This window comes from Sabethes cyaneus, chromosome 3 (assembly GCF_943734655.1).
Source record: "Sabethes cyaneus chromosome 3, idSabCyanKW18_F2, whole genome shotgun sequence".
Classification (NCBI taxonomy): Eukaryota; Metazoa; Arthropoda; class Insecta; order Diptera; family Culicidae; genus Sabethes; species Sabethes cyaneus.
The window spans coordinates 224,039,482-224,058,868 of NC_071355.1; the positions used below are offsets into that span (position 1 = coordinate 224,039,482).

A 19,387-nucleotide genomic window follows, 5' to 3' on the forward strand; every position below is an offset into this window, starting at 1 on the left:
AAGTAGATGTTTTTTTTATGCAAATGATACTGAATTGAACTTCCTTCTGACGCAACGTTACGACACAAGACCGGCACAAGATGTGTAAAATGGAAACAATTAAAAGCCATTTTTTCCAACTAGGAAAATGAATATTTTTCATCCCTAGTTAGCATCCATCGCGTCTTTGTTGGGGAATGCTACGCTCCAACTCGTGAATTAGCTGACGATGACGGGGAATGGCACTTGTTTGGCATTTGTTTGCGAAGGAAATGTCGGAAGCAAATCTAGATAATAGCCGCAAGTACGGCAATGCCGTTTATTGGCAGTCAAGTGGCTAGAACAATGACAATAATTATGATAAAATGATAACTCTATCGAGCAGAAAGCGGGCTGGAAAAGCGGTTCGGACTGCGACAGTGCGGATGACGGGAATTCTTCGCCATTATTGGATTTTAAACTAATTAAGATAAGAATTATGGCACAGGGCAGAAATTTTTTTTCTGTATTGAGGTGAATGGTATATTCATGTATCTGGTACATTATTCCAACTAGTTTTGGCTAAAAAGTATCCAGTATGCTACTTGTAGATTATTTTAGCAGAATAAAAGTTTAGCTATATATTAATCATTGAAAAAAAAAACTGATACTTTTCGATAGACTTTGAAAACCTTTTGAACGGATATAGGTAGCCTACTTAAACCAGTAGTATTCTTTATTTTTTCAAGCTAAATACCGGAAAACAGTTTTATTAATATAAAGGACATGCACACGCTGTTCAAGTTTCCTCGGCATTTTTTATTATACAGTTCATTAAAAATAGCAAGCTTTGAAACGGAATCCTTGTAGCCATGAAAGATAAGCGAACGCTTTTCACGATTCTGTAAACGAGGAAGATTTTTGTTGTTGTTGAAATGGTTCTTCATCATTACGGTATTTTTTTACATCGTCGATGGCCAGATAGATGGCTCTGCTTGATGCCTCTCGCCATCATGAATCGGAATTATAAATTCTACTTGTAATCCTGTGAAACAATTTTTTTCTTTTTTGGCCCTGACTCTGACTTCAATGAAGGTTTGAGATTGCATGGTTTCGCTATAACTTGCACTGATGTTTCTGTACAGACGTGCCTTCTAATTTTATTTCAAAGAAAAATAAATATATTCTTTCTCATGTGAATTAAATTGAAAAAAAAAAACTGAAAATTTCAATTTTGAGTATGAAAATTATTACACTACTGGTACTGCAAAATACTGCAGGGCAAACAATCATACTAGTTGACACAATGTAATGTATGTTTTTAGGAAAATAAAAAAGTGTCACCGACAGTCGAAAAGCTATCATGCGTTCCGTGCTATAACATTGGTGGAGGCGCCTCATTCGCTACAGTTACCGGTATCATTATGCTTGCCGTCGATGAAAACGTCCGTTTTCAACAGATGCAGTGATAATGATAGTACCTATTTGTCTATCTAAGATGCGATCATATTACGCAAGTAAATTATTTATAATATTTTTTGATTACTAGCTCTATGTCCCATACATAAACAATGCGTTATCATCATCATTAGATTCGATATTCGATCCCAAGAAAAAGGGTACGCATGGTTGTTTGTTAATTTGTAGAACTGGAAGTCATTTGAAACTCATAACGACAGTCAAGTATCTTAGAAAAATATGATTTTTTTCCTTTCTAAGTTTCTAATTCAACAGCGGGGTCCAGGGAATCTGTGCTACGAAGATATGACCAAAGCGATGACCGTGATAGCTAGGAAATAATATTGAAGTTGTCAATGGCATGGCATGCGACCCAGTTGAACGTGATAGCTAGCTACTTAATAACGATAAAATTGATTTCCAAGTGCAGTAAAAGAATCCATGACTATCGTCGACGGAAGCGCTCTTTGTCGGTCGTAGCGGTAGTACAATGAGACAAAACTGCTGCTGTGACTGCAGCGCAAAGAATCCCTTTCTTCGTTGGTGGTACACACTTAAACGATTCGGTAAAATTTACCGAAATCTAAACAGCTGAACGTTCGGTAAAATTTTTTATTGCACCAAACATTACTAATGATCTGTAAACGTCGATTGGCACCATCGAAATTTTTACCGAACGTTCAGCTGTTTAGAATTCGGTAAAATGTTACCGAATTCGGTGCTTTTTGTTAAGTGTGTATGTCTAGTCTGGTAATTGCTGTACTAAATTATTCAGAGCGGAGCAACATGTTCCTGATAAGCTTCCTCGAATCAAATGTTATATCTTCAAACTGGTTGCGCTATTGATGCAACTGTTAACAATGTTAGGTGAATACTCAACGAATACAGCCACATACACAATTTGTTAAAATATTGATAATTGCTGAAAATAGAATTCGATTAAGTTTGAAGCGCATTTCACGTGTTTTTGTATGTTTATGGAGTACAATTCTAATAATAAAGTAAATCTAGATGAATTCTACTATTCATTTATTACTAGCTGATTGCCCGATCTTACTCGGGGCCCTTTGTCTCTCAATAATTTGTACGTCTGTTAATGTTTTCTTTTCGGTAATCCCTATAAAGTGTGACAAAATCTTTTTTACATTTTTGAACCTTCGTGTTGTCAATGGCCACCCTACTTCCCCCTTCCAGAAATCTTCTCTTGTAGGTCAGCCACTTGTTTATTTGTTTATTGTACAACTGCTATCGTGCGAAATGCAAGATAAACGCGACCCCTTTCACTCATTTGGACCCACTCTTGTTGGAGACCACCCCTCTTTTGTCAGTACCCTACGCTGATTCTTTTATGTCAAGGAACATGTGTGCCAGGTTTGATGACGGACCGTCCAGGTGTTTCAGAGCTATGGCAAAACATACATTCATATTCACGTTCTTCGACCACCCCCCTCCCCCTCCTGTTGACACCCTCCCAAATCGGCTCCCGCAAAGAAAGAGAAACAAAGCCTTTTTTCGCTTATCCCTCCTCGGCCCAACAAACCCTAATTCCCCCGTTCATAGTCCCCCGCTTTCTTGTCTCCAAGCCACTTGTGCAACTGTAATCGGTCTAAATGCAGGAGAAACGTAACCCCTTTTGCTTATTTGGACGCCCTCGCTTGATAGGGAGCACCCTCGCTTTTGTCAACCACCTAGTGCTGATTCTCTTATGTTAAGAAACATGTGTGTCAAGTTTGGTGAAAAAGGGTAAAGGCGTTCTGGATTAATGGCGAAAAATACAAACATACTCACGCTCACTGTTTTATATATCGATTCAACAAATCTCGGGTACTTTTTCAAAAGGACGTAAGTAACAATAAGAGATTCTTTTCGTGTCCCAAACAAATGCCTTGTAATAATATGCTCTAAAATTTTGTAGAACACATCAATGTGTTATATTAAAATTTAAAAAAATATTTTTTCTGTTTTTAACTGGGAATTAATCAAAAATCGAAGATAGATCATTCAATTACACGAAGCTGTTCGGAAGGCACCACAAAGCTTGTTCCTAATCAAAGCTTGGTGAACCGGTATTTGTTTACTAAAATATTTTTCTGTACCGAGGTGCTTAGGTTCGGCTTTAGGAAGTCTTTGTTTTTAAGCAATTATTCAAGTATTTTACTTTCTAAAAAGCCACAACTTATGCAGACTTGAAAAATTAACAAATTCACATTCCATCAATATATTTTTCAGATAATTTTTTCCGGTTTCAGATATTTTTTTCCGGTTATTTAGGGTTTGATTGAAGTTGTAGATAGAAACAGAAAATAATTATTAAAATAATTGAGTCCTGGTACCAAACGGCGGCGGTAGTCATCAAAGGATTAATGTTTTTTGTTCAACTTTTTATTGAATATATTTTAAAATTTGCTCTCAATTTTTTGGATCCATTCATTTAAGTACTTATTGGGCTAGTTTTGTCATTGATCCTGTTTTTCATAAAATCAACAACACTACTCAAAAATCAAATTCTTGAAAACTTAAAGAAAAGTTGTAATAAAATTTTAGAATTAATTATACGGTTTTATTCAAGAACGCTGCCTTGATATTCAGAAAGAAATAAGAAATCCAAGACATAGGGTACGGGAGGGTATTTCCAGCCCATTAAGCGGTAGCCTGAACAATATTCAGGAATTATATTGAAACTATATTTTTCGAGACAAGATTTTTATACCTGTTGATAGAATAATATTTACAGAATATCGGCATGTATTTTGGTCTTAAAGAAACGCTACTGAATTTGTGTTATAGTTGCGAGAAATGATGAAGTTGCTGCGGCTAAATTGGGCCCATTTTCTATAGTGGTGTCTGTGTTTTTTAAATCCGACCGGCCGAAATAGCCTGCACAGGGATTAGATGCTTTGCAAAAACAGATCAAAAGAGACACCGATGGATAACGTGTCGCTATTGCCTACATTCCGGGCTCATTGTAGATAACTAGCTTTGCAGTGACAACTGCTTGCTGCTGGCGCTAGTGGATCATTGAATCGTTCATATACATTAGCACCAGAAGCAAGTGGTTGTTACTCAAATACTAGCTATGTCAACACGTTAGAAGAGTTTCAGGCGTTTCAGGTCTCACATATTGGTAGTAGTGTAAATAACGCACCATATGCTGGAATTAAAAACAAAGTGCTGCTAATGGCTAGTGATTGAAAATTGATTTATATTTTCATATCAGAGGGAAATTTTTATGTTCTAGAATAAGTAAACGTGATCATAATTGTGTGTTTCAAAAACGGATACGCGTAAGCGATTGCTGCTGGTTTTTTCAGCCTGGTTACGTGCTAGTGGAAAAACAGTGGTTTTGATGTTTATTGAATAAAATTTAGCAAATTACGTACATTTTTATGAAAATAGTTATAACATATTAAAGCCTATGAGTGCTACATTCGTTTCAGTATTGTTGTATATCGGCAAAGTTTTAGTAGCGTGCTGGGAATACCCTCCCGTACCCTAATTGAGCCAAATTGAAATACAACGTTAACCCTACTAGTACATATACAAAATAAAAACGAATTGAAAGGGGAACATTCTAGGTAGTGCACTAACTTTTATAAAGCACAATAAAAATGGCTACATGAAGAGCATGGTTCAAATGACTAGAAAACTAAGTTGAATTTGAAGGATAAACTTAGGACATTTACAAAACAGATTCGTTTAACGGAAACCAAGATAGGAAAGAAAAAAATAAGAAAACGAAAAAAAGATGCAGGAAAAATCAAGAAGGAAAAAAAGAGAAAGAAAATGAGCAAAAGAAAATATACATAAATGAGACAAGGAAAAAAACTGTAAAAGCAAAGAAGGATTTACTCCGCAGAGAAAAAGAAAAGAAAACAGACAGAAGAGAAGAGAAAAAGAAATACAGAGAAAGAGACAAGGAAATAAAGAAAGGAAACGAAATAGAGAGTGAGTGAGAGAGAGTGGGGAAAAGAAATAGAAAGAAAAAGAGAGATAAAGACTGAGTGGCAGAAAAGGAACGTGAAAAACAAATAGAGAGAATAAAATGGAAGAAACATGGAGTAAAAGAAAGAGAGAAAAATACAAAGAAGGCAGAGAACCTATTAAAGGTGAATTTGTAGAAAATGTTTAGCTTTGAAATGTCTACAAAATATTCTGCAAGTAACAAAAATAATGAAAATTATGCTCTGTCACACAAGACAACCATTAAGACTGTCACAGTGGTTTTTTTCCCAATGCCTGTCTGGTATATAAAAAAAGGAAAAGGAAAGTTTCAACTAGACTAAGACGAAAATATAAATCAAAGTGTTTAATAATTAAACGGCAGATAATTCAGTTGGTTATAATTTTTTCAAGTTTGTAATGGGTGGCAACTAAAATTTTGGAATTTTTTCGCGGCCCTTATGCTCAACAATAAACGAGCTCAGAGAGAAATGAGAGTATGTATGTGTTAGCTCTCTCTCTCTCCTCTTTTTGTTACTACTTTTTGGTTTGTATATGCTTGCCCAGTTTTGCTAAAAATGGCGTCGAAACAAGAAGCATTTCGTGAGCGCGTTATACACTTCTACGAATTGCAACAGAAATCTTGGCAAAAAGTATACGGTACAACATTTAAAAAGCAAATATGTTGCGGCTTCGACTGTTTACCATATTCAAAGATGCCCAATAACTATTCGCAAGCAAGGTAGTGGAAGACCAGCCAAAATTATGAACGCAGAAGGACATCGTTCTCTTTCTCGTTTCTTCAACAACAAGTCCTCTGGCTAGGCTATCAATTAAGATGCACCAGTACATTCAAACCACTGCATGTTTGAATTTTGAGAAAATTTTGATCCTGTTTCTTCAAAAACATCATCGTTTCTATCAAAAACCTTGACATTTCTTCGGAATTTTGAGTTGCTTGGTGTACAAAAATAACTGGAGAGCCACGAATTGCAAACAGTTGATTGGTAGAATCAAGAGAAAGAGATGCATTCGCAAAATTGATATAACGACCGTACAACGCTTCTGTTCGGACATCAAACGGAAGCTTCGCCGAACAGCCTATTACGGACCGTTTTCAAGTGTACACTAATTTTTTTTTAACAATAGATAACGTATCTTTAATTTCGGTAAATCAGATCTGCTTCATGTATCTTTCTCTTTTTTTGACAGCTTGAGAAAAAAATTCCAAAATTTTAGTTGCCACCCGTTATATTTCAAAAGGCTCTCCAGTAGTGCCAAGCCACATTATTGTCTAATCTATATAAAAAGCTGGTTAAATTTAAGCTAATGACAATGACACATTCCAGCGTGTCCCGTTACGACGAGGACCCGACTTTCATTGACATTTTGCTCCCGCTAACAATAAATACGTTTGTGACTAAGTTATTAAACATTTCGTAACGGGACACCATCGCAGAAATACCGCTTTTTCCACCATGTTTTAATAAGTGTACACTTCAATGCAATGTGCTAATTATTAAATTCTGTATGTTGATTATGTTGAGAACTACGTTTTCTTTGTAGTTCAATAATCACTGGTTCACATCCAGTATAATTTAAATTGAAATATGCAGTTTTAAATACCGATTTCTTGGTATACAAGTGCGTGGAATGTGTCTAATGGAAATGAGCTACAGCACTTTGGGTTTCGGTGCGATTTGGTATTTTCTGACTGCCTTTTTATTTGTTCCATTGTACGAGTTTTTTTTATGGCATTTTGCTCGAAACCAAAATTGCGCTATTTTGTATCCTAATAAAGAGTTATACGTTTCAGTCCCTTCTTGAGAGGTTTAGTCGTGGGTTTCGCTTAATTATCATTTTTCATAGTTAATCCAACAATAGACATAGACATGCTGCTCAAAAAGGATTGCATGGCCGTGGAATCCGACCTTGGGTTCTATTTTCAGTTGGAAGGCTTTTGCTTACGTTTTATTCCTCGCTTTCGTTTCGGTGGAACAATTAACAAAAGCATGAGATTGGGCTGCTATCGTCAATTTTAATTCATTGTTTCGTTTCAATTAATTACCTGTGGGTATTGGCGATAAATGGTAGATAAAAAGGTGCAGCTCTATTGGGAGTGTACGATGAAGAGAACAGAATTTATTGATATGGAATTCAAATGACCCTTGGTGCTTAAAAAATTCGTGTAAAAATTCTAATATATGAAGTTATGAAATTATACAGTTTTAAAACGCATAAATTTTTATCAATTTTGCTGTATTTGGATTAGTATAAATTAGATTGTCAACACTTTTTGCAAACTCACTCAGAGCATCATCACTAGTTGTACACTATTACATGCAGTATATTTAGAAGTAGGAATTTGTTGTTATTAAAATTTTCAAGAGGCACGCATGTCGGATTACGCTATCTAATTAGAAACGAAAATAGACGCTCTAACCAATGAAAAGAATATGTTTGACACAAAAAAATGTTTTTTGAAACGATGGTTCTACAATTGATGAAGGGACGGTAAGGGAAAGTAATGAAGAAGGATTTTTTCGGGAATGAAGGGGAAGGGTGGAAAGGAAGGGGGGGGGGGGGGGGGTAATAGGTAGCTATGGTTAACAAGTTGTCGTTGTGACTCTTATCTTTTGTCCAATGCTGGAAGGTGCATGGGTCGAACCAAGCTGTAATCAGAGATTATAACCGGATTTGAACCCACAACACCTGCCAGGGCGTGTCGCTCACTGGTACCCGTGTACCTTTGAACCACAGAGGCGCTGGACAAAAGAAGTCTGCACAACCCCCCTTATTAACCATAGCGCGACATGGGTTGGTCTATTTTTAGACACACAAATTGTGCCTCTTCCTCCACCTACTGTAAAAACCACCGACCGAGAAGTTTTAATCTAACGTCTTTTTACTTTCAGGACGACGACACTATGCAGTCCCTTACGACTTGCAAGGTACTGCGTGTGACGCTGTTCGTCCGAAAGCGTGTTAGTCCGCGTTTCTCAGCGCGGTTCTTCGGAGAAAGGCTCCGTTCCTATGAAAATTGACCATACTCGTGACTTTAGTCATGACCTTGAAATGCGGTCAGGCATATATTAATATTTTTTTGAAACGATGGTTCTACAATTGATGAAGGGACGGTAAGGGAAAGCAATGAAGAAGGATTTTTTCGGGACGGAAGCACCTTTGTGGTTCAAAGGTACACGGGTACCAGTGAGCGACACGCCCTGGCAGGTGTTGTGGGTTCAAATCCGGTTATAATCTCTGATTACAGCTTGGTTCGACCCATGCACCTTCCAGCATTGGACAAAAGATAGGAGTCACAACGACAACTTGTTAACCATAGCTACCTACCCCCCCCCCCTTCTTTTCCACCCTTCCCCTTCATTACCGAAAAAATCCTTCATTACTTTCCCTTACCGTCCCTTCTTCAATTGTAGAACCATCGTTTCAAAAAAATATTAATATATGCCTGACCGCATTTCAAGGTCATGACTAAAGTCACGAGTTTGGTCAACAAAAAAATGGTCAATTGGGACGGGCAAAACTGTAAATGTTGTTGAAATTGTACGTTGTTCTGTTTTCTCCACTGGGAAATAGCTGTATTTTCAACAAAAGTTTCAACTAGGATACAGAATAAAGTTACTAAGCGGTTTAATTCTAAGAACTAACCGAATAATTTTCACCAAATTTTATTTTTAAATATCCTGGCATTTACGCACACTTTCCCTTAAACTTGAAGCTGGGAAGGACGTGCCAAAGCAGCGATGCGATTGTGGCTGTTCAACAGACAACAGGTGGCCGACAGAATAATAGAACAGTATTGCAAAAAAGCTAGAAAGCTTGCACTCTAAATAGGTCGTGCCAAAAATGTGTCCCATAAATTTCAATTCAATTCGCTTTTTGTTTTAACCGAAGCTTGTTGAGAGTTGGCTTGGTTTGTAAAATGATAAAGATAAATACAATTCTATACCTTGTTAATGAATGAGACCGCAGGAGATAGAATGAAACATTGTCGTGAGCGAATCGTAGGAAATGTTTTTAAATAACTACTTGAAAATTAGTCATTAATCAGATATAATCTTACTTGGACTTCGTCAACTAGTATGACCTGATTCGTTAATTCAACTACTGCGGTTCAAACTCATACTGAGTTTCACTCGTGCATGTTCACAGATTGCGCAGTTGACCACTTTCAAACACCTCTGCTGCGGTTCAATCGACGCCGCTGGCTGGGCAATGAAGCAAAATTATTTTTCACCGGAAAAGCGAATAAAAAGTGCAACAACAATGTTCGCCTTCCGGGCATCGGCGGGAGGATATTTCATTATTGCCCAGTTAATGTGATAATTAAACGGAGCAAAGAGTCGTAAACTGGAGTAATTACATACTTTACTGAGTTTTGATCCATGATGTAGGCCAGACTGGGTTCGTAGACTGTTTATTGCACTTGTCACTGTTTAACTGCAGCCGGTGGCAATGTTTAGCTGTTCCTATCGCGATTACTGACTATCTTCCTACGGTTGCCACAGTCTTTCTTCATAACTGTTCATGGCATTTGGGATTAGTTGCCGGTTCACGTAGAGATTTTAATTCGAAGGAAAATATTCCTCGAGGAGGTTGGTTAAACACTGGAAATGTCACCTATATCTTGCTGTTTCTGTTGATGATCGGGTTAAAACGAGGATGCTGTTCGCTGTTGACACGGGCCTTATCTTGAGTGCAGTGCACTGCAGTTAAGATGTACTAGATTGTTGCTTTCATAGATATAAAAGTTATATTTTCAGCACATAAATTAATTTAAATCAAAATAGACAATCATATTAGCTTTAGCTTCCAACATCGTCGTATTTATGTGACACGAAACCATCTACGCACTATTCAGAAATATTTTTTGTCGGTTGTCTTTGTACCAGTCCTTTTTGTCCACGAATGCTTCCCAGGGTATATAATTTCATAAATCAAGTGCTGTTTGGGAGTACATTATAAAGCATATGGTTGGTGTGTGCTTGACCCAGATGATTACACGAATTATATTTTTTGCATGCACTGAACCGTAGCTTATCAACTACCTCTCTGAATAGTCACAATTTCAATGATTCAGGATTTTCCGTTGGAAGGCACTCTCGGCGTGAAGTCGTATACAATCTCGGTGCTGATAAAGGATTAACGACATTGCGGCAAACATCTCTCTGGTGGCACTTGTTTGCGAACGGCAATAAACCGGTAGATTACTATTGGAGTCAAGGAATGTTGCCGTGAAAACAACGGATGGGTTTATTTTATGTAATCGACCGAACCGGCTACTCTACATATACCAGTGGAAAAAGTCTTTCAGCGTGTAAGATGTTGCCAGATGAGAATTTATTAAATAAAACTAAATTATTCATTTTACATTCACACCAAACTTCACTATCACTTTTCATCTAACCTTCCTGTGGTGGCTGTACAGTGTCATGGTTCCTGTGCTTGTGCCTCACAGAGAACCATGTTTATTCACTCGCCGCCACCGGTGATGTGCTTTTATAACTACTGTACGGACGAGTGAAAATATACACACATAGGTAGGTAGGTATAGTATTCGATCACTGCAATGGTTGAATCACATCGTACCGTTGCGTTGCAGTGATTACAGCAACGGAAGCCTTGTTTTTTTACCATTAGCTTAGCTACAATTGTCACAATACTCAATCAGAGCACTGAAGCGACCATTGTTGATTATTAATTTGAAGCTCGTTTTGATTGAGATTATATTTTGATGTTATACTGATGATGAGTTGTCAATAGTATGAGGTAAAAAACGCCGGTTTTAAACATGCCGTTGTAACGACACATCCTTTCTAATAAAATTCGCATTATTCGATAATTTAGTTTTCCTTTTGTGTTAATAATAATTTTAAAATTACCCACGTTTTGTTTAATTGGATTTACTGTATTATAGTTTTAATTTTCTATATATGCTATAGAAGATATGGGGTTTAAAATGGTAATTGAGTTAAATATAACGATCACTAATATTCGCGTGACACCGAGTCTTTACTTGCGTGATAGCATGATATTTTTCCCGAAAGTAAAACTGTTTGGAACGTATTCAAACTGGCAGCATGTGGCTAAAGCATGCGTGAAAACGACACGATCCCGGCTAGAAACTCGACGCAACTGATCAGATCAGTCTATCTGAGTGAGGAGGCTCCACAACGTCAACAACTCTGTCAGCAGAGGAAGTAGGTACATCTCTTCACTATCTCACTATACTAACTGTGACTTTGCATGCGGTCATGATAATCTCGTGCGGGGTTGCTACACAGCTATCAATCGTAATCTATATGCGTGACGACCTTTCTGTACGGGAATACGGTTCTGGTGGTTGCAACCTTCTCAAACCACCCGCAACGACACCTCACTTCGGAGTCGGTTTGCATATTTTGTTTGTTTAATATGATAGCTCTAACCCATTAGCCGAATGTGAGGGTACAAGCTACCCAGTTCCGGTAAAAATTGTTTGCCGGGTCTCGTGCATCTAATTAGGTGGGATCTTCCAGTTATCCAATTATACTGATCAATTGCGTGGTTATGCAAATACTAAGAGTATGTTTAATAACCCTCCATTTATTGGCGCTGGCTGCCTAGTAAGTCTTATAATTCAGTGATCTTGGGATCGATAATGTTCACCAGAAATTAAGCGAGTGGTGTAGGATAGAGTGTAATTTTATGAGATTTCTACGAATTGTTCTGTATTGTATTATATGTTCTAGAACTAAAGTTTATTTAATAATTTTCTTTTACCACATGGAGATACAATAGACGAAATCAAAACTATTACTGTACCAGTATAAAGTAACATATCGATAACAATGTTAACAAGCTATCATTTGTGAGTGGCCGCTCAATATGTTTATAGATAAGTATTTATGATAAAATACGAATCATTCCAGCTATTTTTGATAAAACCATCATCTGCATTTAACGCAGGATGATAAAGATTCCAGTTCAAACTTAAACACACATTCTTGACGAGCCTGCTCGTGGCATTCCTCGGTGATTACGCTATCAACAGCGCTTCCTCTAAATGTATGCTCTGGACCGGCTGGCGGAAACACGAGCAGCACGCTGTGATTGAGTGGGTATCACGTAATTAGTCCTGTTTCAAGCTGACGAGTGCATACTTTCTACTTCTAAACTTGCGATTTTACTACCTATGAATATAACCAGCTGTTTTATTGCTGCCCAAATCAAGGTTACAGCCAAAATTTTCGACAACGATTACTCAGTTCCGGTTCTAGAATCGAAAGGAACCTATTCAATTCAACTGTAGCTGGTTGAAATATTTCACAGTAGTCCAGGGTACTCACCACGCTCTCTTTCTCTCTAACTACAACCATGAGCGTCGTTCAGCGACAAAAAGGCGAAATCAGAACGTGTATTAATTAGTATTTTAAATGAGCTAAGTCATTACCGGGTTTAATATCCTAAAACCGCTGAGAAACGTGATAGAAGCTTGCGATTGGCATGCAGCATGTGGTTCTCTGCTGGGAATTTTAAAATCGAACTGACTCGAGTGTTCCGAGCGATTGATTGCGAAAAAAAAATTAAATATATATCACACGTTTTCAGTTATATCGCTTTTGCTTATGATTTAGATGCACAGTATTTTACGGACTCCAGTAATAGCATGTAAATTGTTTCAGTTATCTTCGAGAACCTGATACTCATTTGCATACATGTGCTACCCTTTTTCGCATACGCACACACATCATAAGAGTACTGTAAACGAAGTTTACACCGTTCCTAAACGCACCTAATTCTGCGCATGGTTCCTAATTCTGCGCACCTCATATTTTCCTGTAGAATCACAGCATTTTCAAATGAATAGCTCTATGTACACATATTTGTGTGATGTGTTACTTAAGATAAAAATTTGCAGGAATTTGAAAGTTTTGACTGAAATGCCGGATGCGCAAAATTAGCTGAAGTTTTTGGAGCATCTTAGTAAAATACGAAACCTGGAATTAAATAAAAAGAAAACTTATCCAATTTAATTCTACTATGTATATTTATTCTTGACAGATACGTGTTTCGCCTACGACTTGCAGGTTTCCTCAGTGTCTGTTTTCGAATACAGATAAGATAAGTTTTCCTTTTATCTAATTCCAGAATTAGCTACTTTTTCGGTATTATTTTTTGAAAATTCTCCATAATGTAGAGCGTAGTTTCTCTGACTTTTGTTTTCCCAGATAATATTTCTTCTGGTTCCTTGCGAAAATAGGCTTTGTATAAAAATATTTGTTCTGCGAAGTTTGGCACGTATGGGTTAGTGAACGGCTGGATAATGCGTACCCAGCTAGCACCAACTTGTATATCAATGTACGAAAACTATCGTAAATATCTCCTAACAAACTCAAAATCGTAACTAAAGCTGGATAAAGTGGGATCAAGTTGATTTTTGTCGTATATAATGATAATGACTGACATACATACGATTTTCAGCACAAAATCGTAGAGTAGTACGGAGCGACTCGCGCTTAATCGGATATTATCGTATATAAATATTTATATAATCGTAACGCTCAAAATTATTCGTAATCACGTACATCGCCTCCAAAATAGTACGGATATGCCAATTTTGCGCATGAAATACGATTTATTTAGCATGTATATCTGTACGTAATGCTGATTTTTAACTTTGAAAATGCTAGCTGGGTAATGCAGACCCTTTAGTGATCCTTAGCCTCTTATCCAGCAAACTCTTATCCCTACCTGCTGGTACCTCGTGGTACCAGCTGGAATATGAGCAACCTTACTGGAGATCGATTAACGAGCCCCGGTGGAAACTAGTGTCGTATACCAACAGAGGGAGGCACTGTGTTGTCTCGGCACTATAAGATGGCAACCCCATCACGAGACTCGGTAGCGTGGCCCTAGTAAGGCAACCATCGGAACATTCGGCATCGACCTAGGCGACGAAACTTGGAACTGCAGATCGCTAAACTTCGCTGTTGGCGACCGAGTGCTGCTCGAACAGCTTGAACCTCGTAAACTCGTTATCGTAGCTCTGCAGGGAATCTGTCGCAAAGGAGAGAAGGTATATGGAAGATCCTCGGCGGAAAATCCCAATTTAACCAGAGCGGTGGTACTACCAAAGAACTAGAAACAGGTTTTGCAGTGTTCGGCAGAAGGCAGGATCGCGTGATAGATTTGAAGGCGATCAACGAGAAAATGCGTCTATTGAGGCTAAAGGGTACAGCACAGCACATTTTTCCCACGCAAAGATATCCAAAAAGTCACCTGGAGATCACCTGACCAACGTACAATGAACCAGATTGACCACACTCTCATAGATGATCGGTTCATCTGTAACAGCACGAACATACGTTCCCTAAGGGGTTCGGATATTGACTCCGACCAGCACCTAGTAGCAGTACATGTGCGCTCAAAACTGTCAACCGCATACCAGCTACGTCAAAGCCGTTCTCAGCTGAACATCAGGCAACTGGATTACTCGGAGTCTGCCGAAAACTACGTTCGAATACTGGATGAGGCACTGCCTTCTTGCAAGGAGTTAGGTGCTTCAAATCTTGAAGATGGTTCGGGCAAAATACGCTCGGCCATCGGATTAGTCGCACTAGTTGAAGAGCCCTGGGGTATACAAAATAATTGGTTTGATGGGGAATGCCAACAAGCGGTGGAGATAAATAAGACTTGGAAAAATTATCTGAGCATTGCCACTAGGGAGAACTTGGCTAAATACCGACGAGCAAGGAACCAGTTGATCACGATCCTGAAGAGTAAAAAGCGCCAAAGGAGGGTAGCGATCGCGAAGAATTAGAACAACTATTCCGAGCTAATAACACGCACAAGTTTTACGAGAAGGTGAACCAAAGTTGTAAGATCTAAGCACCAAAGCCTGACATATACAGGGTCGAGTAAGGGAATCTAATCACAAACCAGCGCGTGTGGTCGACGGGCGCGGTAGTCGACAGGCAGAAGCAGTTCTTCGATGAGCACCTCGATGGCGGAGTTGCAGAAGGAAGCGGAACGGAAATTAACCTAAGAGTGCCCATGGGAGATAGTAATGTCCCGGCTCCTGATCTCCAAGGAGTCAAATGAGATATCGGGTTGCTGAAGACCCACAAAGCCACTGGCAAGGACCGCCTATCGGCAGACCTTCGGCTGGCTTGTTCTGCATACTGTTCAGCATCGCTCTTAAGAGAGTTATTCAACGAGTGGGCATCGAAACAAGAAGCACAACTTCTTCACCAAGGTTTCCCTTGGAACCCCTAGGAGTAGGTTCACCACAATAGATTAAAATAATGGTTGGATTGGTCGAACGTTCCGACAAAAAAACTCCTAGGATTTGCCGATGACTTTGATACCATAGCCAGGAACTTTGCTACGGGGGAGGCAATTTACGCCAGACTGAAAACGGAGCATAGGAGGATTAGGCTAAAAATAAATGCGTCGAAGACCAAACACATAAAAGGAAGAAGCTCAAAGAAAAGAAACGTGTGTTTCCCACAGACAGTAACCGTTAACGGCGACAAACTAGAAGTGGTAAATTAGTTCGTGTATTTGGGATCACTGGTGACCGCCGACAACAACACTAGTGAGGAGATCCGGCGCAATCAAACAGAAAAATGGGACTGACCGTCACAAAACGGTAAGAATGGTAAGCTGACAACGTACAAACCCCTCATACGACCGGTAGATCTTTATGGATTTGAAGCTATGATGTGGAATGTACAGTGGACGATATTTGGTGGAGTACAAACTGCGATGTACAAAGCGATGAGTTACTCATACTTCCACTTCAACTGATTTTTCCAAGATTCCTGCAAAGTACTGCTGGTGAAAATTTTTGTTTTTTGTAGATAAAATATAGTACTTTCCTATGAAAGTTATTTGGTTTGCCCGAAATGTTCTGAAATTAAAAAATAAATTGAATAGTGTGAATTATTTTTCTAAATTATTATATAACTCATTAAATATGCATCCTAGTGACAAACAGTCTTTAAAACAAATGTGTATGTTAATATACTGAATAACTTTGTAGAACATTTGAAAGCACCAAAAAAATCATGTGCAAAAATATTGAGCAAAGTTGATTTTTGAATAGACCAAACTTGTGTTTTTAGTCTTTGACCTTGAACTGCGGTCAGGCAATAATATTAATATTTTTTGAAACGGTGGTTCTACAATTGATGGAGGGACGGTAGGGACAAGTTGGTCAGGGTAACCGAGGCCGACCGAAGCCGCTTGATGGTCGACGAATTTGTCTACCTTGGCTCACTGGTAACGGCGGACAATGATACCAGCCATGAAATTCGGGGGAGTATTATCAGCGGAAGTCGTGCTTACTATGGGCTTCACAAGCGATTGCGGTCGAGCAGACTAAGTCCTCGTACAAAGTGCACCCTGTAGAAGAGACTGGTTGTTCTCTACGGATTTGAAACATGGACAATGCTCGAGGAGGACCTGCGAGTGCTCGGAGTTTTCGAACGACGAGTGCTAAGAACGATCTTCGGCGGCGTACAGAAGAACGGGGTATAAAGGTGGAGGATGACCCATGAACTCGTACAGCTCTATGGCGAACCAGTATCCAAAAGGTGACTAAAACTGGACGGATACGATGGGAAGGGAGAGACGGATAACTACCCTGCAAAGATGGCGTTCGCCTCAAATCCGGTAGGAACAAGGCAACCAGGAGCGCAGCGAGACCACGTGGAGCCAGATCTGGCGGAGAGTACTCGGTGTCCGAGGAATCGGAGAACGGTAGCCCACAACCGAGTTAGGGTAAAGAACCGGTTTTAAGCAGTCTAAGCGGGTCACTGATTGTTTTACCTTATTACAAGCAATGGGATGACTAAGTGGGGGATATCAGCATACCAATCTTCTTGCTACCTTTAGTTCTTCAAGCTGTTACCACTGGTAGACACTATTATTGAGCTAAACTTTTGATTTTTTGCTTTAAAAGTTGGAGCGATGGAACTAATTTTGATCAGACCGAACATATTTTCACCCTGAAGGCGCTTTTTAAGCAATCCTGAAATCTGAATTTTTATAAGACCCCATAAAAAATCCCTCGAACTTTTCCCCCTATTCAGTAAGTTCGCGTTCCTATCCGCGACCTACTAATCGGGATCTGCATTAATAGATTTGATATTTTTGGTAGATTTTTTGGCAGATGCGTAATGCCATCTGTCTAAATTATTTATCGGGGCATACACTCACTACACCGTTCGGCAAACGGTATTCGTCGTCTCTTTTATTCTCCAATGTTCTTATGGGAAACTGCGAGTTTGACGTCTCACTCGCTGTTCATAAGAATGGCGGAAGAACAAAAGAGGCAAACATAGCATCGCACACGGTCCGACTACAAAACAGTGTTGTCAAAGAATAACATTGAAACACATCGTTGCTTCATTAAATCCGTGAGAAAATCGTTGAAAATTATTGAAAAAGCTGTCTTTTCTGTTGTTTTTAAAAAAGAAAAATTAATTATGAACACATATTTCTCTTGAAAGCTAATGTTGTGGGGGTCCACAGTAACCTATCACATTTGTTAAGAGAAAAATAAGTTCATAAATTTTATTGCCATTTCTGTTGACATATGAAACCATTACATCCCAGCCATTTGGCAAATACTTCCGCCATTTTTTCACCTTGTTTTAGAGGAGCTTATAAAATCAACTTGATTTGCGAGTTATACAACATTTTCAACACGAAATTAAATGTTATTCTACGTGTTGCCTTTAACGCCTGCCTATCAAAGTTTTGCGCCACATAATAATTTTGATTTTTGCTAAATATCATCAAAAATGGCAAAAAAATACCAGCTTTTTTATTGAAATTTCACCCGGAAGATCCCGAAGTTTTGTAAATGTTAAGAAACGTGGAACAAATACACCCTTGCTCTGCAAAATGACACTTTGCTTGAGTGGTGCGTTTTGTGCCACATTATCCTAGAAACAAAATTCCAAAAATCCAAAACTAAATTACAAAAATTAAGATAATAAAAAGGATTTGAAATGATAATTGATACCCTGTATTCATTTGTCTATTGGTTTTCGTTTTTGAAAATTTGAAAACATGATTAGTTTGCAGCTGGTTTAGGTTAAACTTACAATTCTGGCTATTCGATGTGGCTTCCAGCAATATCGTCATATAGACCGTTCCGGATGGCGTTATAAAAAAGCCATTCTGCCTTTATTTTATTACCTTCCTCGTGATAGCGTGATTCTGCTAAATTTAACCGGTTTTCAGTTTGTTCTGCATTGCCATTTGAACGATAATGATTGTTTTTTAATTCCAAAAGTTTGTCTTCTAATTTTGATAACATTTTTTTTGAAAGATTTTGAATGTTATACTGTCTATATTCCGAAATGTCTCTGTTTTCTTTATACCAATTTTATTACGATATGTATGGTTTTGGATTTCGAAAGTTGGGCCAGATGAAAAACGAGTTTCACGAAGTATCCATGTTATATACGGCCCCGTGAAATAGCAAGCTATTAGATATTTGATTTCGCAACCAAAACCAACCGCAGCCTATTTTTGGCGAAATTTGATTAAATTGGCTTGCAAATCACGCATATGAATGGTGTATCTAGAGCGGAACCCTATAATTTCCCTCTACACTGCCCATACGACTGACTGTCGAAGTTTAGTTGGGCTTCGCCGGAACGGGTTTCATTACTTTTGTGGAGTTGGCTTACTGTGTAGACTGGTTGCGCGATTATTTTCATCCAGGAAACGAACCGCATCGAACCGCATATTTGCGGATTTATGCTCTTCATTTGGCCAGCAGGATCTCTTAGCATAGTAACACATCCACAGACAGTGTCGGCATAGTGTGGAGTACAGTGACACCACTAAAACTACGCCATCAACGAAATATTCGTGGTAAGTAAGCGACGCAATTGAATCAAACTCGAGTATTCTGCAGTTGATGGGCATGTGAAAAATAAATGGTGTAGGTACGGTAGGTGCTCTTGAACCGTGGGGATTTACAAGGCAAACGCTGTCTACCGTACACAGC

At 38.6% G+C, this 19,387-nt stretch overlaps 1 protein-coding gene across 8 annotated transcripts in view; it reads right to left on the reverse strand.

Moving 5' to 3' along the window:
- Nucleotides 1-19,387, reverse strand: part of LOC128744176 (sodium bicarbonate cotransporter 3) — an 84,387-nt gene that overhangs the window by 34,155 nt on the left and 30,845 nt on the right. Inside the window, exon 1 of one of the 8 annotated variants that reach the window (XM_053840992.1) lies at nucleotides 10,425-10,772. The exons of 6 other annotated variants lie outside the window; for them this stretch is intronic. Coding sequence is in view for 1 of the 2 variants with exons in the window: in XM_053840990.1 (XP_053696965.1) it covers nucleotides 9,744-9,763 (20 nt within the window). In the remaining variant the exon portion in view is untranslated. Of the gene's footprint in view, nucleotides 1-9,743; nucleotides 10,320-10,424; nucleotides 10,773-19,387 lie in introns of those variants that run through there. One more of the 8 variants, XM_053840990.1, reaches the window with a different exon arrangement.